Consider the following 22,566-nt stretch of genomic DNA (forward strand, 5'->3'; position numbering starts at 1 on the left):
AGGGATGTTTTAGCAGCCCGTGGGGGTGATCCCAGGAGGGTTTTTAGTGCAGGTTTAGTGCAGGAGGGTTTTTAGTGGTGCAGGAGCTGTGGCCATGCAGTGACACCTGGCTTTGTCCTCTCAGCACAGCCCCTGCATCGATCCCTGCTGTGTGTCTGCCTTTGGGTTGTCATTTTGGGGACGTTCTCATTCTGCTGCAACTCTCAGAGGACATTTCTCTTGCTCCTGCTGCCTTTTCTGGCCCTTTTCTGTATTCCAGAATAGTGCTGCTGTTCTTGAGCTGTCATTTCACACCCTGGAGAGGAGCAGGGAGTGCGGGAGGGGAGGAATTCAGCAGGAATCCTCAGGTGCTTTAAAGGTCTTTGCCCTCACAGATCACTGAGCATCTCCTTTCCTTCCCATTCCCTTTCAGTGAGTAGATTTTACACTGTAATTCTAATTAAAACATTGTAAGTACCAGGAAAACGTGGTAAACCTGATTACATGAGAGCTCTATTGCTAACATCGATCAAACACATCAGTGTTCAAAGTCATCTCGAGATTTTGGGGCTTGGAACCCTTAGCAAAAGGGTTACAGAATATCCTGAGTTGGAAGGGACTCAGAAAAATCACCAAGCCCAGCTCCTGGCCCTGCAGGACACCCCAGCCATCCCACCCTGTGTCTGGGAGTGTTGCTGCTGCCGGAATTTGGGACATTCACGTGCAGAATTAAGGAAATTCACGTACACGAGGCAGCTGTAGAAGACATAAATCCTCAGGCCTCGTGGAGCACTCGCAGCCATTAGCAAATAGGGGTCAGGTGCAGTCTGTCCCTGGATATTCATTATCCCAGGGATTAACCTTGCCTGCTTCTATTTCCAAAGCTGCTCCTACCCGTGGCTGGAGCCCAGGTATCGCCCCTGGCTCATCCCTGCCCCGGTGCAAAATGCTCTTTAAACAGAGCAGCCCCTCCCCAGAGGGGCTCAGCTGCATTTCCAGGCTGGCAAATCCCAGTGCCAGCGCCTGTTGAGGCTCCATAAAGGGGCTGGGAGCTGAGGATGCAGAGCAGGCACCAAAAATCTCCAGGCATGAGGTGTTCAAGTCCACTTCTACATCTAAAAAAGGATCTGGGGGTTGAGATTCTTCATGGAACCTAAAGGAGAAAAACCTCTGTAGAGAAACCCTGCCTTGGACCTTTAATTTATGCCCCAATACTCTGAAAATCGTGTTTAACGCTCAATTTTATTAACTCTTTCTGTTTAATTGTAGTGCCACTAATTTCCAGATTTTTCTGTCAGCAGTTGGAGCAAATTGTTGTGATATTTCCCTCCTGTGAGGAGAAGTTCTGGAGGAGACAGAAAAAATGGGAGTGCAGCAGAGTGCAGGGCTAGGAGAGAAGCAAAGTGCTGGACTGGTGTGTGTGGCTTGCCCAGGCTGGTGGTGCTTCCCTGGGATTACAGATTTGTGTTTACATTTTGGTCATTTTGTTTGGTGGGGCCACAGTGGTTTTAGCACAGATTAAAAGCCTTTATGGATTTAATACAAGGCAGCCTCTTGGTGTCATGGCAGTGATGAGCTGTGGCTCAGTCTGTGCTCTCTGAATTTACAGCCTGCGCCCGTTGTTTTCCTCCTGGAGGGGAGGTTCTTTTCCTCCTTTGATGGGGTGTTTTCTGTGTGCAGCATCAATTAAAGATGCTGAGCATGTGGGGCCTGAGGCCGCTGCTCTGGTTTCAGTCAGACCCAGAGGGACCAAAGCACTGAGGAGATGGAAATCAGAATATGGCACTGAAGGAATAAAGGAACCAGCTCCGAGCCACATTTGTGCCCTGTGTGTTTGGATCTGTGTGGAGAAGATGAATCTCTGTGTGTGCTTTTGTTATTTGATTGGGGATTTTTCAGAGATCTTTTCCAAAAGCAGTGTCATGTCCAACACCCAGCAGCTGGAGCCTGGTTCCCTTCTCTTCAATTTTCCCTCTATCCTGTATCTATATCCTGTATCTACCTCAGGAGAGGTGTGAAAATCCTCTTGTGGTTCACTGGAGCTTTTCTTTTGGAGTAAATTCTTGCAAGCAGGGGTAAGTTATTTCAAGGAGTCTCTTGTAGAGACCAAGAGAGGTTCAGAGCAGAACTCCTGACAGTTCTCTTCATTTTTGGGGCACAAATGCTCAGCTGAAATGTTCTTTGTCTGCCTTGCCTGACTTAGGAGTTGCAGTGATTACATTTCTTGTGTTTGCTGGGCCCAATTCTCCCTGGGTTTCCAGGAGACTTCCCAGAGGAGCGTGGCTGAAGCCTTTTCTTGGCTCTGGCAATCTGGGGAGTGTTTATCCTGTCAGTCACAGCTGATGCTTAAGGCCTGGCTGGGTTCAGATTCTTTCTCTTTCTCCCTTGGCATCACTGATTTTTGAGCTTCTGGAGCTGTAAATGATGTCTAAATTTGGGTTTGTGTAAACTCTTCCTGTCCTATGCATTGGAGGGGCTGAATGAGGACGGGGTCTGATTTATTGCCTTTACCTTGGCTTTATTCTGCCAGCCAGAGAGTTGAAATAGTGCTGAGCAGCAGAGAGCAGTAAACAAGTTCAGTTCTCTCTTGCCTGAGGGATTTTTTGGTTCCTATGCTTGCTGAGCAAATAGGGCAGTGTATTAGCATGTTATTCTTCCCAGGCTTTTGCCTTCTGTTCTCATTGTAATAATATTTCAGTTTTTATTCAGTGGATGCTGTTAATGATTCCAATAGTCCTGGTGATATAATCCAGAGATTCTGGAGGTTCTCTCAGTGTGCTGCTTCCAAAAGCTCTTGCAGTTAGCACACCCCTGAAACGTTGCCCACAAATTCCAGGGGTATTTCCAGAGGCACTGATGTTTTTAGCAGGTCCCCAAATTCCCAGAAACATCTTCATGGTCTGCCCTGTGACAGGGCTTTGGCCTTGGGCCAAGGTGGTTTTCTTCAGCACTGAAGGCTCATCTGAAAAAGGATAAAAATGATAAATACTGACATGTGCTCTTGTTCTTTCACCTCCCTGTGCCTTCTGCTCTCCCCATGTGGCTTTATTTAGTGAGGCAGCTTCCCCATGTTCTTAATGTCAATTAATTTATTAATGAAATTTCTTCTTCGCCTTGCATAGCAAGGGAAAATGAGACTGTTTAATCTTAGAGTAAGGCAGCACTGGTAATTCCTGTTCTTACAGGGGAGTCAGGCTAAGGCTGTGATTTTTAGCTCAGTCTAAACTATCCAGTGGTACTCAGCTACCACAGAATTCCCAGGTCCCACCAGGTATGAAAGATTAATTGACACATTAAAGAAACTATTGATTCCTGACACTTTACACTTGGCACAAGACGGCTCCAGATATGAATTTAAACTACTGAAATCTCCAAAGCACTTTTGTGAGCCACAATTCATGAGAGGCTGTAACTCTCTGAAATGCAGGTGGAATATTTGATGTTTTCCTGCTGCCAGAGGGCATGGCTGGATGGGATATTGGGAATAAATCCTTCCCTGGGCGGGTGGCTGCCCCTGGATGTGTCCAAGACCAGGCTGGACAGGGCTTGGAGCAACCTGGGATAGTGGAAGGTGGAGCTGGATGAGCTTTAAAGTCCTTTAAGGTGCAGAACACCTCAGAACCACATCCTGGGTGCCTTGGAGATGGGTTCTCCATCTTCAACCAAGTTCTGTTGTCACTCCTCAGAAACTTCCACCTCCTGCTTGAGCAGTGAGACCAAAATCCACTTTAAAGCACCGAATGATGCTTCACCAACAGCAGTTCAGAACATCAGGGCCTTGCTTCTGTGTGGTTTGACCTCTGGGGACAGAGAAAAGGGAGAAAAACTACATTCCATGTGTTCTTTTAACTGAAATAGAAGAGAGGTTTATTCTTCTCCTGAGGTTCCAGTGCTGTGATAGGCAAAGGGAGAAATGGCAGTGTGGGATGTGCAGGACCTGGAATGTGCCTTCCTGGAGCTGAATGTTCCACTGGAATTAATAATTTCTGTGGAGCAAATACTGAATTTCAGGCTTTGCAGCTGCTCCAGCCTTAGCCATTGCTAAAAAGGCTAAACTAAACTAAACCACCACGTAAAAAAGGCTGGGGAAAAAGATGTTTTCAACACTTTAGGATCAAATCTCAGGCTAGGGATGCTCCTGGGGCTGACTGATGGACTGTGGAGGAATGGAGCTTGCAGGGAGCAGGAATTGCTTCCTTTGAGGAAGAGGAATAGCTCCTCCCTGGAGCTGCTCCTGCCTGACAGACGCAGTAATTCTGTGTTCCCCTCAAGGATGCAGTTTGTGCTGCTCAGCACACTGCCAAGACAAACTGGCTGCAGCAAGATTAGCCTCGGATCCTGAGCTTTTACAAATCCTGTTTTTCTCATCTTCTCCCGGTCCTTCCCTCAACACAGTGTCACCCACCCAGATTTCTCTTTCAGCAGAAGATTATAACTTGCTTGGTTTTTAATTAAAATTGTCCATACTCTGATTTAATGGCTCCATAAAGCATCCTGGCTTACCCTGCCTCAGGTAAATGAAAATATTTGCTGTGGTAAATAGGACTATTAGTTTTATGATCCATAGTAATAAAAAGCTTTTATCAAGAATGTCGTCAAAAGAGGCATAAAATTGTGTTCCATGTAAAAATACTGAGATGTCTGGCAAGTTTTACTGTGACTCATAAATTTCTGTAGGAAAAGGTGTAATAGTACCATTTTTTGGTGTGCCCTGTGGTCATTTAAAAATTAAAAGTGCTTGTGAGCAGATCTTGTACACGGAAAGGATGGGGTCACAGCATGGACATAATTGGAATTATTCCCTTTTCCCTGCGCAGATTCCCTGCATCAGCTTGGACATGTCACTTTGTTCAGAGGCAGAATAATTCTGACTGAAATGAAGCAGAGGAGAAACATCCCCGAATTTTCTGCCTGTGTTTTTGTGCTGCCACAGCTGCCTGGGCCCCTGATTCCAGCTGCTTAGCCAAGCACATCTTTCCCTGGCACGGTGCACTTTGGAATAGTCCCCAGGGATCTGCAGGAGGGCAGAGATGGATTTTGGCTGGGAGAGCCCTCCTGCCCCTTGGAGGCTGCGTTGGGTGAGACCCACAGGGCAGAGAGGTTCCTCCCTGCCCAGGCTGTGCTGTTGGATAGAATAATTGGAATTATGGTTGGTTTGCAAGTGAGCAGTGCCTGGTTTTCTTACAGCAGTGAGTGAGTGAATTACCCTTCTGCCACCCCCAGCATCCTCCTTTACTGGAAATGGGGATTTTCATCCCCTGAAAGGCAGAAGCGGGGCTGGAGCAGAGCTCCCCTGGCTCTGGATGCTGTGCCAGAGCCCAGTCCTTCCCCAGAGCCCTGTGTGTTTGGAATTGGGGCTGGGACAGGGCAGGGGATGCTCCCTGTGTCCCTGCTGGCACATCACTGCGGGTGAGGAGCATCCCCCACATCCAGGGCCACCAGCTGGGCAAAGGTGGCTTCATTTTGGGCTGTTCCTCCCCTGCAGGTGGCTCTGGTCACGCCTTGCTCGGGTTCTGCGATGGCACCGTGCTGAGCTGCTGCTCCCTGCCCGAGATCTGATATTCCCCAAAGGAATCAGCAATCCCCTCCTCCAATTCCTGGCAGATTTAGGGAGCGGTTGCCATGGCGACAGGGGAGGAATTGGATCTGCAGCCCAGCTGGGATCAATCCCAGCTGCTGCCTCCTCCTCCTGAGCAGTCAGCGTATTTTTAATAAAGTGACCGTGTACAGGAGCCTTGTCTTTGTCTTGTTAAGCCTTTGTTGTGTATTAAATCCTGAGGGCTTTCACCATAATCTGCTTCGCTCACCAGCTTGACAAATCCCGCCCTTACTCCACGAGCTGTGGCCATTAGATCCAGGAGATATTTCTTTCCTGATGGTTTTTATTTCTGGAATTGAGTTTAATTGGTGAATCGTTGCTAGAAATGAGCGAAATGAAAGGTACAGCCTGTGAGAATGGAACCAAAGCTTCATTCCCAGCTGAGTTCCTCCATGCTGCGCTTTATTTGCCCGAATATTTTTGATGGTTTTTTTTGATTTTGGGTTTTTTCTGGGCTTCACTGACATGATGTGGTGGTGCATGGTTACCTGGGTTACCTGTGACAGGGATTCCTGCTCCTGGAGACACCCTTGGACGCAAACCCCGTCCAAATTCCCTCTTTAGAACTGAGTTTAGCCCTTGGTGGGACTTAGAGCTAACCCAGGAGCTGCAGTGTGAGCACATCACTGGGGTGAGGAGAGCCCAAAGGGATTTCTGTCCTTTTTCACTTCCAGGGCTCCATCTGGGAGCTTTTGGGCTCTGTGGTGAGGGGCTGGGGGCTGTAAAGGAGCAGGGGTTTTGTAGCAGGGGAAGGATGGGAGGGGATGAGCTCCATGAACCCACGGGAAATCCTTGACTGAGTGTGTTTAGTGTTCCAGGACTTTGGTGGATCTTTCTGTGGATCCAGAGCAGCGTGAGCATTCACATTCCTCTTTCTGGTGTGTCACCTTTGGAGACTGGGCAGCCACAGACCCAACACCCAACAATTATCCCACTTTTCTGTGCTGCCCAGGACACTTTATTTACTGCCCAGGTACAGCCTCCTGCCTTAACCTCAGCCTCAGCCCAGCAGGGACACAGCCTCCCTGCCTATTACCAAAATTACCGCTTAATTTGAGCTCATTTCTTTTGTTGAGATGCAAAACTAATTATATTGAACTACAGATGAACAGGAAGTTGCATTAGCAAATTTGTTGAGGTTTTTTTTTTGTTGTTTTTTTTTTTTTAATCAATGGGGAATTATTCAGCATTTTTTGGGGGCTGGGGAACTTTATAACCAGATAAAAGATATGGGGGAGGGCAGAGCTATAAAAAGTGTTATTGTGTGATTATGAAGAGGCCTTTTAATGCAGTTATTATGTGATGCTAAAAAGGCCTTTATTGCTTGAAGTTGGAAGCAGAATACAAATGGGCTTGCAGTGTCTATTAAATGAAGAGTGGAAAAAATAGTCCCCATTTCCCTGAACTGCAAAGCAAAAATAACGATTAAACAGCGATTAAAATCAGCAGTGCTGGCTTTGTTAGTGCGATCACAGGCGGAGCAGCAGAGCTGAGGAGTGGGGAGCGATTGTTGGTGAGGTTCCAGGCACAGCCCATTGTTCTGGGGACCTGTTTGTCCAGGTGACAATGGCAGCTTCTGCTGCTGGAGGCTGCTCAGGCAGTGGCTCAGCTCTCCCCGGTGTGAAATAAGGACAGATGAGCTGGAAGTGACTCATTCCGAGGGATGCTTCCTTCTCCTGCAGCTGAATTGCAGAAGTTACCTGCAGTTTCTGTGGCTGAAGCTGCTGGACAAACACAGCTGGGCTCTTTTGTCCCTGGTTTCATCTCCAGCCATCTGTAGGACAAAGCCTTAGAAGTGTTTGCAAACCAGGGCAGCCCCACAGCCTGTCCAAAATCCTCCAAAGAACCACCAGGAAAAGCCACTGGGAGAGACTGGGGAAAAAAGCCAGGTAGAATTTTGCTCCTCGGCATCTCTGGCAGAACAGAAATGTTCTCAGTTTTGTGTCTGAACTCCCCTTTTTGTGCACAGGTGAGCACTGGGAGCTCCCAATCCCAATGGAAAAGGGAGGGAATTGGCTCTTGGGATCAACCTCGGGGCACCTGAGCATCCTGATCTGGGCTGAGCACGCTGCTGTGAAGTGTTTGTTCATCCTGGGGGTTCACAGTTCCCGTCTCGTGGCAATTCCTGGGTTTGAAAAGTGCCTTTCTGGAGTCAGGAGCAATCCCTGGAGGCTCCCCCTGTGCCTCGTTCAGTGAAGGAATCGCTGCCCCTCTGCACAACCTTTGCAGAAATGCTGTTCCTTGTTCCATAGTGATGGGATTTAATGGGACCTGCACAGCTGGGGGAGCAGAGGGAGCACTGCCTGAACAAGCCAGAGCCAGGGACCTCCTTCTTCCTCTCCTTTCTAAAAGTTTTGCCTTCCCAGGGGTGGTTTCCAGGTTTCATTCTCTTGAAAATCCACCTAGCACAAAAGGAGCTGAGCAACAAAAGCAGGAGAATCTGAGAGCTGGGTTTTGCTCAGATCTCCTGCCTGGCCCTTCTGGCTGTGTTTCCAGCAAGGTATTCCCTGGCTGTGTGCTTTCCTCCTGTTGTGTGCAGCTGATGTGGCACACACAGGCCTAAAGACGCTGAATTCGGGGTGATGGAGAGTTCAGTGCTTTCCACAGAGCTTTTCTTCTCCTTCCTGGCTTCCTGGAGCAGGAATCACCTGAGGATGGAATGAAAGGCATTAACAAGCCCAGCCTGTGCCCCTGCCTTCGCAGCAGGCAGAGCTCTCCCGAGAGCTGCAGAGAGCCGGGGCTGCATTCACAGAGTGCACCAGGGGGGAAATCTGAATTTCTGTTCATCTCAACGAGCCCCCAGCCATTTCAGCAGCACCCCAGTGCTGAGCTGAAAGCTGAGGGCTGCCCTGAAAGCCCTTCCTGGGGCTGGTTTTCCAAGCTCCTTCCCATTAGTCAGGAGGTCCAGGGGTGCTTTCATGTCCCTTTTTGGGATCCCTGCAGGACGTGCAGCCCTCCAAGTGGCTGTGACCAGAACTCAGCACTCAGCACTCCCAAACTCTGCTTCCACTTGAGTCCTGGCTGGGTTCTTGGGGTTTGGGGCTGTATTCCAGAGCTTTGGGCTGGAGTAGCAGCGTTTATCAGGACAGCCTGCTGAGAGGAGAACCAGGAAAGGGCAGGGAGCTTGGTGCTGGGATCCAGTCTTCCTCTGGAGAGAAGTGCTGTGTCAGGGTGTCAGGGTGGTTGTTGGCTAAAGGAATGTGCTCAGAAAATCCTGATATTCCTGTCCTTTCCTAATGGGGGCAGGCAGTGCTCCTTCAGCTGTGGGAGCTCCAAACTCAGTGCCTGACCCCCCGGTCCATGTGTTCCCCCAGCACTTTAAGGAATGTTGCCATTGGCACACACAGCCAGGTTTTCATTTCTGAAGCAATGCTTGTTCCTTATAACCCCAGGTGTGCTTGGCAGCTGAAATAATGCCTCTGTGGTCTGGAGGTAAAATTAGCTGCTCTGAGAGAGGGAGATTTTCAGATTTTCATGCACTACATGAAAACACAGAGGTTTTTTTCCCCAAACAAAACCTATTTTGGCGTCCTCAAATTCAACTTGACCCGGGCTTGTTAGGCCACAGATCTGCCGTGGAATTAAGCTATAGCTGGAGGAGAGCCAGAATCCAATTACATTTTCTGCCTAATGGGTCATAATTTATGCAATGAAGAAGGAGGCAGGGATGTTGCTGGGGGAAAAGGGCACTGGGCCTGGGTGGGTGTGCTCTGGGAGGGGCTGCTGGTAAATGGGGATGGGGAGGGCAGGGGTGCTGTCCTTCCTCTGGTGTTTAAAACCTTCCTCCTGCATTCAAAACTTTCCTCTCTTGTTTAAAACCTTCCTCTCATGTTTCAAACCAGCAATTCAGATCAGAAAGTAGGTGTCATCCTGGGCTGTAAACTGAATAAGGGATCCACGGGCACTGTGAGGTTGGCAAAGGTTTTTTGCTGGAGCCCACGGCCCTTGTCTAACTGTGCTCGTTCCCTTCCCAGCCTCTCTCCAAGTGGACATCGTTCCAAGCCAGGGGGAGATCAGCGTTGGAGAATCCAAGTTCTTCTTATGCCAAGGTGCGTGGTGGCTGAAGGTTTGTGCAGTTCAGGATGAGCCAGACCCTGCTGGGCTCACCCTGGCCGCTCTGGGGGTGCTCAGGGGGTGACCCCGAGCTGGGCTGGCTCACTGGGCTCTGTGCTCCCCCCACAGTGGCAGGGGAGGCCAAGTTCAAGGACATCTCGTGGTTCTCCCCGAACGGGGAGAGGCTGACCCCGAACCAGCAGCGCATCTCGGTGGTGCGCAACGATGACTTCTCCTCCACCCTCACCATCTACAACGCCAACATCGACGACGCTGGCATCTACAAGTGTGTGGTCAGCAGCCTGGAGGAGGGAGACTCCGAGGCCACCGTCAACGTCAAGATTTTCCGTAAGGCAGCGCCTCGCAGGCTTCTCCTGCGTGTCTGTGAGGCAGGACTGGGGATAATCTTCCTAGGAAAGGCTTTGGAGGGGGAGGAGGAAAGGGGGTGTTCAGATGCAGCCTTCTTTCCTGGTGTGGAGGGGGTGAATTGGATGGTCAGGGCATCCCCAGGGCTGGAACCCTTCTGAAAGGCAGAGAGCAAGGGGTGGGAGGAGAAGGTTCTGGTGCTTCTGGCAGGAGTTACAGAGAGGAGCTGCTGTGGGTGACACACACCTCTAGTGTGGAGTAAAGAGAGGCCCAGGAGTGCAGAGGGTTTGCAGTGAGCCCTCAGCTGGTCCAGCGGAGCCCTGCCGGCAGCTTCTCCCTCCCTGCTGGGGGGATGAGCAGTCCCAGGTTCCCTCCCTGCAGTGGGGATTATTCAGAGTGGTAACTCAGCCCACTGTGGGCACAGGGCTGGAAATGGGGGTGCTGTGGGCACAGACCCACTCAGACCTTCATCCTCCTCTGGGAACAAGGAGATTCCTGGGGATTCGGGGGTTTCTCTGCTTCCCTCAGGCTGGAGGCAGGAGCACAGCCACAGGTGTGCTGAGGAAGCTGCAGTGACCTTCTCCTTTCCTTGTTTCTAGAAAAGCTGATGTTCAAGAACGCTCCCACCCCTCAGGAATTCAAGGAAGGGGACGATGCTGTGATCGTGTGTGACGTGGTCAGCTCACTGCCCCCCACCATCATCTGGAAGCACAAAGGCAGGGATGTCATCCTAAAAAAGGATGGTAAGGGCTTGGTTCTTGTGCATTTTGGGGTCAAATGTCCATCTTCCTCCCACACCAAATGCTGGTGGTCACAAGGGGCAGGAGAAGCAGTTTGTGCCTGGCACAAGGCCATGGGATGTGAATTTAGTTATCCCAGGTGCTGTGGTTTGACAGTGGCAGGGCAGTCGTATTCCCACTGAAATGGCCATCAGGCTTTGGCACCAGAATCAGTCAAGGAATGCTGGAAAAAAATCAAAGAAGTGCCATCAGACAGAAAAGCTGGAATTTGTGACACCCTCCAGCCTTTAAGAGGAAAAGGGGTGAAAGCTCCTTGCAAGAACTTTTCCCTTTCTTCCCAAATGCTGCAGACAGCCATGGGCAGAGGGGCTGGCTCAGGCCTTGGCTCCAGATGGTTTCCCACACCTGGCACACAGGTGGTGAGGCTGGAGCTCTCAGGCAGGAGGGGTCAGTCCCAAACTAATCCTTGTGTCAGCCTGTCAGGGGGAGCATTGATCTGTTCATCTCCCTGAGCACAACCACAGCACTTGGCTGCTCCCCACAGATGTTTCTTCCCTTGGCAGAAGCAGATCCAGCTGCAGCAGCATCTCCATTTCATGGTGGGGAGGGAGATTTCATTCCAGCAAGGCCAGAAGGGGCGAGCAGAGGAGAAGCTGGAGTGAGCTCCCCTTCCCTTTGTCCTTTGCAGTGCGCTTCATCGTCCTGTCCAACAACTACCTGCAGATCCGGGGCATCAAGAAGACGGATGAGGGGACCTACAGGTGTGAGGGGAGGATCCTGGCCCGTGGGGAGATCAACTTCAAAGACATCCAGGTCATCGTCAACGGTGAGGGGCTTGGGGCTCAGAGCAGCGCCTTCCCCCAGGCTGCTGCTGGAGGTGCTGCCTCAGGTTCACAGCATCCTCTTCCTCTGCTGTGTCCAATGAAAACCTGCAGGGAATGCACTGAGGGTTTGCCAGGTGTTCATGGGATAAAAACACCTTGAGGAACCTGAAGCTTAGAGTGAGGAACTGAGCTTGGTGGTGCTCACGAGTGGATTTGGCCACCACACTGAGTTTTTTTGTTTCTCTCCACCCACTGCCCATTCTCCCCTGTGCTGATGACTTTGGACACGCCTCAAACTCATTGCTGAAACCCTGCAGGTGCTGGTTTGGGTGACTGGTGCCATCAGAAATGCAAAGGAACCTTCTGTCCTTTCCAACTCAGCCGTGGCTTTCTTCTCTTGCAGTCCCTCCGTCGGTGCGCGCCAGGCAGAGCACCATGAATGCCACTGCCAACCTCAGCCAGTCTGTCACCCTGGCCTGCGATGCCGATGGCTTCCCCGAGCCCACCGTCACCTGGACAAAGTAAGATCTGTGTGCAGCATTCCCCTGGGCTGGGAAGGGGATGTTCTAACTGGGATGAGTTGATTTTTCTCACAAGAGTGGTCTCACCATGGGGCTGGAGTCGCCTTCTGCTGTGGGTCAGGCAGGGAGCACAGAGCGCACCCAGGGAAGGGAATCTGAGGGTAAAAACCTGGTTGAGATAAAAACAGTTTAGTAAAGCAAAGCAAAGCAAGGAGTTCCTTCAGTGCTCCCCATGGTTCAGCCAGGTCAGCTCTGTCCCTTCCCAGCTTCCTGCATTTCCCTGGCAGGCAGTGATTCACACTCCAGGGATGCTGTTCCTGGAATTCTGTAGCCTTTGGTGAAGGTTGGGAGCACAAAGTGACGAGGAAAGGCTGGTGGCAGTGTGGAGTGGTGCCTTGGTGTGGCTTTGGTGGGCTCACAGCTCCAGGAGGTGAGAGTTCAGCTGCCAAGAGCCCTGAGGCAGGAAAGGTTGGGACTAGGTCTCAAGCTGAGCTCTGGGGACCATGGGGAGAGGAGAAGGTGCTGGTCCCTCCCAGCACGAGGAGCTGCAGTGGAATAATTTCTATTATAAAATAATTTCCTGAACAAGCCTGAGCCAGCCTTGGGTCACTTCTGCCAGCACAGCCCCGTGTGCTTTGTGCCCCCAGGGATGGAGAGCCCGTGGAGGAGGTGGAGGACGAGGACAAATACAGCTTCAACTACGATGGCTCCGAGCTGGTGATCCAGAGGGTGGACAAGAGCGACGAGGCCGAGTACATCTGCATCGCTGAGAACAAGGCTGGCGAGGCTGATGCCACCATCCACCTCAAAGTCTTTGGTAACCAGCCCCTGAGCACGCCCTGGCAGCCCAGCTGGCTGTTGGTGACACTGCTGGGAGCTGGGGGAACCTGCTTATCCCAATTAATGCCTGCTGGGCTTATCCTGAGCTGCTGCTGTGTGCACCACCCTGCCATCGTGTGTGTGCATGGGGAAACTCATCCCAGCTCCTCTCTGCTGAAACACAGGCAGGGCTGGTGGGATCAGACCCACAGGCTGCTGGAAATCTCCTCCAGGCCTTCCAGGCTGAACCCTGATCCACCAAAGCTGAAGTTAAAAGGGTTTTAGCACTTCAGTGGGGCTTGCTGCAACCTGGACAGCGAGGTGAGCTCCAAGCCACCTCTGTGTGAGTGAGCTCAGGCTTGGAGGAGTGAATCAGGAGCTTTCCTGCCTCCCAGGAATCTGGAAGTGTTGAGGAATGTGGAATTCTCCCTGCCTTGTGTGTAGCCACCTGACAAAGCTGCTTAGCAAAGGGCTAATTTGGGGCAGAGAAAGTCGGCGGGGAGGTGGAAGAGTGAGCTGGTAATCCCAGGGGCTGAGTGTTTGTGCACTCTCAGATGGGTCCTCAAAAGGAGCCTCAGCTGTGAGAATGAGCAGAAGAGGCTCTTGAGGTCTTCTGCAAGGAGGTGCCCTGGTGAAAGTCACTCTGCTCCTTCCCCAGCTGGCAGTAAATTGTCACAGTTCTCCCCAGTGCTGCTTGTTCCAAACACTGCTGTGACAAACAAGCTTCACCCTGAGCCCTGAGGTTCGTTCTCCTCCTCAGCCAAACCCAAAATCACCTACGTGGAGAACAAGACAGCCATGGAGCTGGAGGACCAGATCACGCTGACCTGCGAGGCGTCAGGGGACCCCATCCCCTCCATCACCTGGAGAACCTCCACACGGAACATCAGCAACGAGGAGAAGGTACAACCCTGCCCAAAGCCCCGAGGGGTTGTGGGGTCAGCACAGCTCGTCCCTGCCTGCCCCTGGCCTGCAATTGCATGTGGATGCACGAGGAGCTGCTGCTGCTGCTGCTGCTGCTGCACTGGTGCAGGGCCCGGGCTCACAGCCACCCCTGGAGCGGTGCCACAGGCGCCCACCTCGGCACAGAGCAGCTGGGGAGACCTTTTGTAATTCCTGCTGTATTCCCTGGGGGGTGAATTCGATTGGAGAGACCCTAAACCCTCTTCAGAGGAGCTCCTACAGTTGCAGGAAGCTGCTGGGAGTGGGAATGAGCCCCCTGAGCCCAGAGCTGTGCAGGTGGCAGGTGAGGGGTGCTCCCTCTCCAGGATGCAGTGGATCCAAAATGAGCCTGTTCATTCCTCCTCCGTGCTGTCCTCTGACACTGCACATCCCTGAAGCACAAAAGCCTGGCTGCCTTTTGTGCTCACCTGTTCTGTTGATCCCATCAATGCCATTTTGTTCTTAAAAGGCAAAAATAATTAGCAGTTTTTTTCTTCTTGAAGAAGAGTGCTGGTGTTGTTATTGGCGACAGCTCCTTTAATTAGCCGAGGTTAGGATGTGCTGCTGTACTGGAGATGTTTCATCAGTGATCAGGAGGCAGAATGTGGAGCCAGAGAATGCCTAGACAGAAGTAGGAGTGAGGAGTTGTTGCTAATTAATAATCTCCTAATAACGGGATGCTTCAGGGCTCAGCTGCCTTGGCCATGCCAGAGGTTCTGGCTCAGTGTGGAGGCAGCAGGTGACACCCTGAAAGTCTTGGAGCAACAGAGGTGTCCACTGTCACTTGTCCCCACAGCTGCTGTCCTGCAGTGCAGCTCCTAAATGAGCTTTTTTAATTGCCCCCATGACGTCAGCCCCTCCCCACGTTGTTCATGTGTAACTTTATTAATCAGGGTGCCAAAGTTTTCCAGCTTCAGCTCTTTCTTAGCATCCTTTGGATCCCAGGGCTGCTGTGAATCCCTGCAATGTTCAGGGAGAGGTTTCCAGTGCCTGCAGAAGCTGCAGCCTGACTGGGGGACCTGTTTGGGCAGGATTTGAGGTTATTTATTCACGGGTTTGTCTCTGTTAGGAGAGCCCAGGGAGGTGCCAAGGGCTCCAGTGCTGCTGGCTCTGGAGTTTGGATGACAGCCATGGACAGAGCTGGGGCAGGGAGGAGAATGTAAAAACTAAAGCCAGTGGCAGAAGAGCCCCCCCTCTGCAGCCCAGTTAAACCATCAAGAGCTCAGTGGCAAAACTGCTAACTCATTTTTGCTGGTTTTTGAGACTCTGCTCGATGCTCTCAGGTTGGTGATCAATAGCAAGGGAAATGTTCATACTCTGACACTTGCAGATGGGGGAAAAGCCAAGGTTTGAGGTACTGCCATGTGTTCATGTGCTGGTTCAAACCTTCAGGGCAAACATTATTTTATCACAGCCCATGCAGTCTCTAGGCTGGATTATTTTTTGTTTGTGTGTGTGCATTTTGTTTTGGTTTGTCTTGTACTTTCCCCATTCTCTCTCTTGTGCTCTGAGTTGAAGTGAACATTTCAGATGTCCAGAAAACCCTGAGGTCAGAACAGCTCTATAAATATTCTACTACAAATTCTATTAGAATATTTAATTCTATTACATATTCTGTTACAAATGCATACATTCCATTTATTCTCCACTTTCTTTCTCTGGGACAGCACAGGGGAGTGGATGGTCTTTGATGCAGGACAAACAATTCTATTTTAAGAATTATCAAGCCTACTTTTGAATATCTCTGTTATCCAGCTACTTGGATGCTTCTCTCTTGCTTCGTGCTGTTTGCTCTTGTAATCATCCCTCAGTGTGGATTTTTAGAGGTGTGGAGATGCCTTAACTCCCATAACATTCTGGAAAACTTACCCAAACCCCCAAAGAAAAAGGGAGTTTTAGTTCAGCTGTGTCTCCTGGCAGATTTTGGGATGTCCCAGCTGCCCTTCCCATGGGGACATTCCGGGTTTGTCACCCAGCACTGCAGCTCAGCCTGTGGGGATGGGGGGGAATCACTCTGCAGGTCCTTGATGCTTTATCCAGAGCTGGATTGGGAGCTGCTGTCCCAGCCACATCACCATTCCCTGGAGGGCAGAAAACAAAGGGAGCATCTTCTCACCAAGGGCTCAGCTCTGATTTCTCCCTCCTGCATCCCAAGCACAGTTTAACCTGTGTGCTGTCACTGGGCCTTTCCCCCAGGGCTGCCCCTGTTCCTCAAGCAGGAAAATGCAGATTTCTGCATGGATCTGAGTTGTTTGGCTGGATTACGGGTGTCTGTCACCCCTCTGACAGGAGAATCCCATCACTGCATTGTGCTGTCCTAGAAACAGCCCAGCCCATCCTTCCTCTCGTGTTCTGGGCTGCTGTTGCTGCCCAGCAGCCTCTCTCAGCTCTGTGTTCTTGGCAGCCAAAGCAAATGGATGAGTTTTTAATAATTTAGGAATCTGAAGGTGCAGTAGGCTCTGGATTCCCCCCTCGTTGCCTGGGTGGAGCTGGTCTGTCTCTGTCTAGGTGAGGAAGAGTTAGTCTGGAATTCTCTGGGATGGGGAATGTGGCTCTGCCTCTTTCATCACACCCCAAGGGCTGCTAAAAACCCTGAGGGTTTGGGAATGGGCTTTGTTCCTTCTTCATCTTCCTTCAGGTTGCCACCAAGGGGTGAAAAGTGTTCCCCTGTGCTGCCACCACGGAGAGCAGTGGGCAGGAGTGGCAGGGGACTCACAAGGCAGGTCCCTGGACTGAACTGGGACTGGAAAAGGGATTCCTCTGGATTATTGGGCTGCCCGTTCAGCTTTCACAGCAGGAAATACCCAGCTAGAAATGGCCAGGTCTGGGAGTGTCCCAACCCCTGCAGGGCTCGGTGAGCTCCACCTCAGTCCCAAACAAACCATTTGCTTTCCTCAGAGGCGCTGTCAGACGAGGCTGTGTGTCCCATCTGTCGCTATTTTGGTCTCACAGTGTTCACTGGAAGCCCCCTGGCAGCAGTGCTCTGTTTTTGATTCTCATTCCCTGAGCCTCCATCTCCATCCCTGTCACCATGTGTGCTGTGACATCCCCACAGTGTCACCGTGCCTCCCAGCCAGTGGTGCCATCCTGGCTCTCGTGTTAGCAGGTGATTTTTGACTCCTGAACTGAAGGGGATCAATGGAAATAATAAGAGACCAGGAGATAGCTGAAATATAAATTCCAGGGGAGGGAATAGAAAGCAGCCCCTTGGCTCTTTGTGAAGCACAGGGAGCATGGTCCGTGCTGCTGCTGGCTTTCTCTGAGTGGGAAATATTTCCTTTAATGTGAGGTTTGTGCATGTTTGACTGCTGAGGGCTGTCCCCAGCCCAGCAGGGGCCGGGTGCTGCCATCCCTGAGCACAAGGAGCTGCGGCTGGGGGCCCTCCTGGCACAGCCTGCATGGAACCAGGGCTCCAAATGCATGATGAGCACATTAATCAGTGTTAATTAATCAGTGTGGGGTGGCAAACAGAGCAGGGGCACAGCACCAGGTCTGTACTCTGCGATTCAGTGGCCAGAGTCACTTCCTGAGCACCAGGTGTGTAGGAGAGGTGAGATGTGACGAGGAAACCGTCACTGCTGTGTAATAAATCAGTCCTGAGGTGCCATCAGCCTTTGTTCAGTCATTTAAAGACCAACTGGGAGGCTGTGAGATGGTGAATGGCAACCTAAATTGATGGGAAAGGGAAGCTGTGATCCCCTCCCCACACAGGAGATGTACAGCTTGGAGCCTGCATGTGCACGCAGCTCAATGTGCTGCAAACACTGGTACCTGAAAGCAACCTTTGATAAACTTTTATTGCTTTTTTTCTGTTGTTCTTGTTGTGTTCTATATCTGTTCTCTCCAGGCTTCGTGGACCCGGCCCGAGAAACAAGAGGTATAAGATTACCAGACCTTTAGCAAACTTCTTAGGTTGTTGGTTTTTGGTTTCTCTTGTAAGCATTAACAAATCTCTAGTGCAGTAACCCACTAAACGAGCATTAATCTGACCCAGTTAAATACCAGTATATAAAAGAAGCAGCTTCTAGAGGTAGAAATTGCTTGGCATGTAGTGATGCATTTTTTGGATGAGCAAAGTAGCTGTGTTGGGAGTGAGGAACTCTGCTTGTCACTTAAAAATTAAAGAAAAGGCGATTAAAATTAAAAACTAATGTAAAATGCTGGTTTTACCATTTTTTTTCCTATGCTGCCAGTGTGAATCATCCTCTCTTTCAGAGAGGGGAGAATTAACACCAGCCTGTATTTTGGGAAAGTAATTTTTCCCCAAGAAAGCCTCCTCTGCTCCAGCCAACTCACCTATTTGCTTATGGCACTCCTTCAGTTTGACCTTCTCTTTAAAGGACAACTGCATCGTGTTCCATTTCCAAGTCAATGCAGAGAAACCTTTCACGAGGAGCATTTCTCCAGAAAATGCTCCAAATTGCTCAATTCTTTTAATTTGTCTTTGATCTGCAAGGGTCAGCGAGGGGGAGGTGGGATAATGCAGGGACTGGGGTTGGTGCAAGTGGGGTTTGATTTTATTTCACATTCAGTGCTGTGCTTTAATAATAACAGTAATAATAATAACAATAATAATAATGCAGCTGATTTGTAGCACTCTTGCTTCAAAATGGACCAGAAGGAAAGTTCCCAAACAAATAGCAGGGGTCAGGTGGAGAGCAAAATGAGCTGTCAGAGCTGGGTGACTTGGATTTGTATTTTTAGGATCAACTTTGTGGAGGCTCTGATTTTTTTAAAATTATTTTTAAGCCATCTTAATTCCCAGAGACTGAACAAAGTGAAGCTGTAACTCGAGCACCACCCAGCTGTGTCTCCTGGGGGGCTGAGAAGATCCTGCCCATTCTTCCTTCAGAATAATCTGTTGGATCGTGGCAGGTGGAGGCCTCAGATATTCAGAGCAGTTTGCCTTGAAGAATTTGGAATTTGAGTAGTTGCATCTCCCCAGGACTCACACAGATTCCTGTCACAGCTGTCCCCTCCCTGCTCCCAGTGTTTCCTCTGTGCTCTCTCTCTCCAGCTTTTGATTAATATGAGCACTAATATTATTAAGTTTGCTGTCTCTAAATTTCTTGCTGCCTCTGTGTCTCTAAATACCCCAGTGGGGTGCAGGGTAGCTCTCTAAAATTGCTTTTAAATTGATTTAAAGTTGCCTGGGGGCTTTGGGCAGTGGATTCCAGCAGCAGGATGAAGGTCAGGGAATGTTTGGCATGAAGTGTTTGGCTTTCACTGAAGGAATTTCGGGTGAGGAGGTGAAGTCAGTCCTGGCAGCATCTCTGGGTACCCTCAGTCCCACCCCAGACTGGTGCTGGGTAAGGGGTGCAGCCTTAGGAATGTTCAGGGCTGCAGGTAAATACAAATATCAGCCACTGCAGTGCGAGCACAGAGCAAGGACAGACCCCTCACCTTCCTCCAGTGCAGTTCCTGCCTGGGGTCGGGATTTTCAGGGGGTTTGTGGGAGGTGGGTGAGGAGGAGACAGGACACTGCAGAATTATTCATGGATGTTTCTTTGGGAAAGGCCTGAAAGCTCCAGAAGGTGAAGGGGAGGGGGATAAATGTGTTTTATTTGCCTCTGCCCTCCCCCTTTGGCCCTGAGCAGCTGAGCTCTTGCCCAGCTCTGATCACAGTGGCTCTGCCCCAGGGCATGGCCAGAATTTGGGGAAGAATACCTGCAGTAGCTCAGGATAAATGCCAATAATTGGCAATGTAGGGAACACCGTGCTCTGTTCTGAGGAGTGATGCACTGCCCGTGTCCCTGGGCTGCTCTCCCCAGCACCAGGGAGCATTTTGTTAACCCAGATCTTGCAGCCAGGGAGATTTGACTAAAAGGGTTGCAGATGTCAACATCTGGCTCCCAAATTCCTGCAACAGCCAGAGCACCTGATGGGCTGCAGTAGGGAGAGAGAAAACTCGGGATGTGCTTTCTTGGGTAGGTGTTTTTCTCTTCCTTAGAGTGTTTTTTCCTGATCTCTCTTTTTCTTCCCTTTTGCCTTTTTGCATTAAAAAAACAGAGCTTCATCTTCAGAATCAGTTGCATTGCTCATGAAATCATCACTGACCATGATTTCCTGGCAATCCTTTGTGTCAGATCTTGAGGAGGTGGGGAGAAAGGCAGGAGACATTTTGGTGTAAAATTGCCTTTTCTAGATTCACCAGTGGTGATCCTACACTGCTGTTTTGTCCCTTTCACTCTTCTGGCGAGGTCACAGAGACAAGTGTTGAGAATTTGCCCCCAGACCCGTGGATCCTGCTGGAAGTGAGCTGGGGTTTTTGGAGGGAAATGGGAAGTCAGACAGCAGCAGAGCACTGCAGTCATCCAGGGGAGTGAGACAAAAGCAGATTTTGGTTGTGTGATAGCACAGTAGTTTCATGTTAGGCTCTAGGAAATGAGCACCACGTGTCCATGGAATAGCTGTTCCCAGCAGGAGAGGGATGGAGTTTGTAGCTCGTGGCACTGGCCAGGATTGCAGCAGGGAAGAGAGAGGAGAAAAATACACTCAGTTTTTTATGTGTCATCAAAAGACACTATTTTTGTGCATTTGAAATTGGCCTGGTGCCCATGAACTGATACTGGAACTAACCGAGGTGACAAACAACATTTATTTGTAGAAACTTTGTCAGTCTCGGGGCCTGAGTCTTCAGCTCAGCACAGAAAGAGGCTTCAGGCCCACAGGTCTCACACCTGAGGTACCAGAAATGCTTTTTGTGCACTTGGCTGTTGGAAATCCTCAGGCTTTTACTCATTTATCAGCACTGGTCCTGTACCTTCCAAGAAAACAGATGCTCCTGGAGAGTGGCAGGATGGAGCAGCAGGCACAGCCAGGAGGGTGCCAGATTTACTCCCTGGTGCTTGTGCTGCAAAATCAGAAACCAGAGGAGGGAGTTGGTGCTTTAGAGCTTCCAGGAGGGAGAGAGGAGTCCATGGCTTTGTGTTCTCGTGGATGAGGGGAGCTTTGGTGGCAAATGGGAGAGGAGAACGGTGTGGGCAGGGATTGGTTGGGTGGGTGCAGTCCCTTGGCAATCCCCTTGGATTTTACATTCCCTGTTTCTCTCTGTCCGTGGCATCCCCGCACTCTCTTGCGTGTGGGAAGCGGTTCTGGGATTTTCTTGAGGCAAGGCTGTCTCTGGAGGTTTTCTTGCCCTTTTCACTGCACTTTCCTCTCTTCGTGTGCCACGTTCAGGTGAAAGTTCTGAGCTTCCTTTTTGCCTGATTCGTTTCTGAGCTCTGGATCTGTTCTTCCTTACCCATGTCAGGGACACTGAGATAAAACCAGTATTGCTGAGAGGACAGGGAAGGGCTGCATTCTCTGACTGGGAGCTCTTGGGGAGGTTTCCTTTTTTTTATTTTTATTTCTTTGCATGCTGGCAAAACTTTTTAACCAGAGCTGGATCTTTGCACTTCCCATTCTGGGGAGAAGCTTGACTTTGTTCTCAGATACGCAGTAGCTCCCTTGGTCCTTCTTTTTGTGTTTTCCCCTTCCCCCGAGCGCTCTGAGCCGCGGCAGCGGGCGCTGTGTGATTCCTCTTGGAATTGCCTCTCGTGCTCCCACCTGGCCTCAGGTGAGGGGATCCCCGTGGCGTGGGGCAGGGTTTGTGTCCCGGGGGGCTCTGACCGTGCTGTGTGTCCCGCAGACGCTGGACGGGCGGATCGTGGTGCGCAGCCACGCGCGCGTGTCCTCGCTGACGCTCAAGGACATCCAGTACACGGACGCGGGCGAGTACGTGTGCACGGCCAGCAACACCATCGGGCAGGACTCGCAGGCCATGTACCTGGAAGTGCAGTGTAAGTGGGCTGGGAGCCTCCCTCCGGGGCCGCTTCCTTCCCCGAGGGTGGGGAAGCGGCTCGGGCCGGTAAAAGTCTGCTCTGAGATGTTGGGGCGCTCTTTGCGCCTGGCCACGGATCTGCTGCAGTCCCGTTTGTTGGGAATCAAATGCTCCCTTTAAACAGCTCTCCTGCTGTCATTTCCCAGCTCCATCCTGCTGGCTGCTCCTCCTGCACCTCGCAGGAGCAGCCGTGGGGCTGAGCAGGTTTTCTCCTCGTGCCCTTCAGCAAAGGACATTCCCCACCCCCTGGGTGAGAGGACAGCTCCCATTTCCAATATTAGATTCCCTTTCCCGCATTGAGGTGGACTCCAGCCAAGGGATCCTCACGGTGAGGCTGCCTGGGCTGCTTTGGGAACTTGGCTGGCTCCAATTGCCTTCCCAAACGTGTCTTTCAGATGCCCCCAAGCTGCAGGGCCCTGTGGCCGTGTACACCTGGGAAGGAAACCAAGTGAACATCACCTGTGAGGTGTTTGCCTACCCCAGTGCTGTCATCTCCTGGTTCCGGGATGGGCAGCTCCTCCCCAGCTCCAACTACAGCAACATCAAGATCTACAACACCCCCTCAGCAAGTTACCTGGAGGTGAGGAAAAGCCAGCAGGGCTCAGTGCCATCAAATAATTGATGCTGAAAGAATTCAGCCTTGTCGTCTTGGTAGAAATGAAGTTGAGACGGTGTTTCTAGCATATAAATGCTGAGAAAATCAGGTAAGATCAGGTAATATAAAATCTTTATCAGAAGATAAAGAAGATAAAGAAAATTAGGAAATGGAAGATAAAGAAAATCAGGAAATGGAAGAAAATCAGGTAACAGAAGCCACGGCCCCTGTTTGTCTCTGATTTGTGCCCACTGCAGCTCTCTCCCCCATGGATAGCCCTGCGAGCAAAAACACCTGGATTTTATT

General features: G+C 50.7%; 1 protein-coding gene across 10 annotated transcripts in view; it reads left to right on the forward strand.

The window, feature by feature from the left end:
• The window catches only part of NCAM1 (neural cell adhesion molecule 1), an 81,524-nt gene that overhangs the window by 31,832 nt on the left and 27,126 nt on the right, over window positions 1–22,566 (forward strand). For 7 of the 10 annotated variants that reach the window (XM_088066746.1, XM_088066747.1, XM_088066748.1 and 4 more), the window contains exons 2-11: window positions 9,553–9,627; window positions 9,761–9,979; window positions 10,597–10,740; window positions 11,426–11,563; window positions 11,965–12,082; window positions 12,730–12,899; window positions 13,662–13,804; window positions 17,691–17,720; window positions 21,474–21,624; window positions 22,061–22,245. In XM_088066746.1, coding sequence (XP_087922872.1) covers window positions 9,553–9,627; window positions 9,761–9,979; window positions 10,597–10,740; window positions 11,426–11,563; window positions 11,965–12,082; window positions 12,730–12,899; window positions 13,662–13,804; window positions 17,691–17,720; window positions 21,474–21,624; window positions 22,061–22,245 — 1,373 coding nt within the window. The remainder of the gene's footprint in view (window positions 1–9,552; window positions 9,628–9,760; window positions 9,980–10,596; window positions 10,741–11,425; window positions 11,564–11,964; window positions 12,083–12,729; window positions 12,900–13,661; window positions 13,805–17,690; window positions 17,721–21,473; window positions 21,625–22,060; window positions 22,246–22,566) is intronic. The other 3 variants (XM_005531117.3, XM_088066752.1, XM_014259864.2) reach the window with 1 other exon arrangement.

The sequence above is a fragment of the Pseudopodoces humilis genome, chromosome 25, assembly GCF_049639895.1.
Source record: "Pseudopodoces humilis isolate 2021_Gansu_Grassland_sample_001 chromosome 25, ASM4963989v1, whole genome shotgun sequence".
Lineage (NCBI taxonomy): Eukaryota > Metazoa > Chordata > Aves > Passeriformes > Paridae > Pseudopodoces > Pseudopodoces humilis.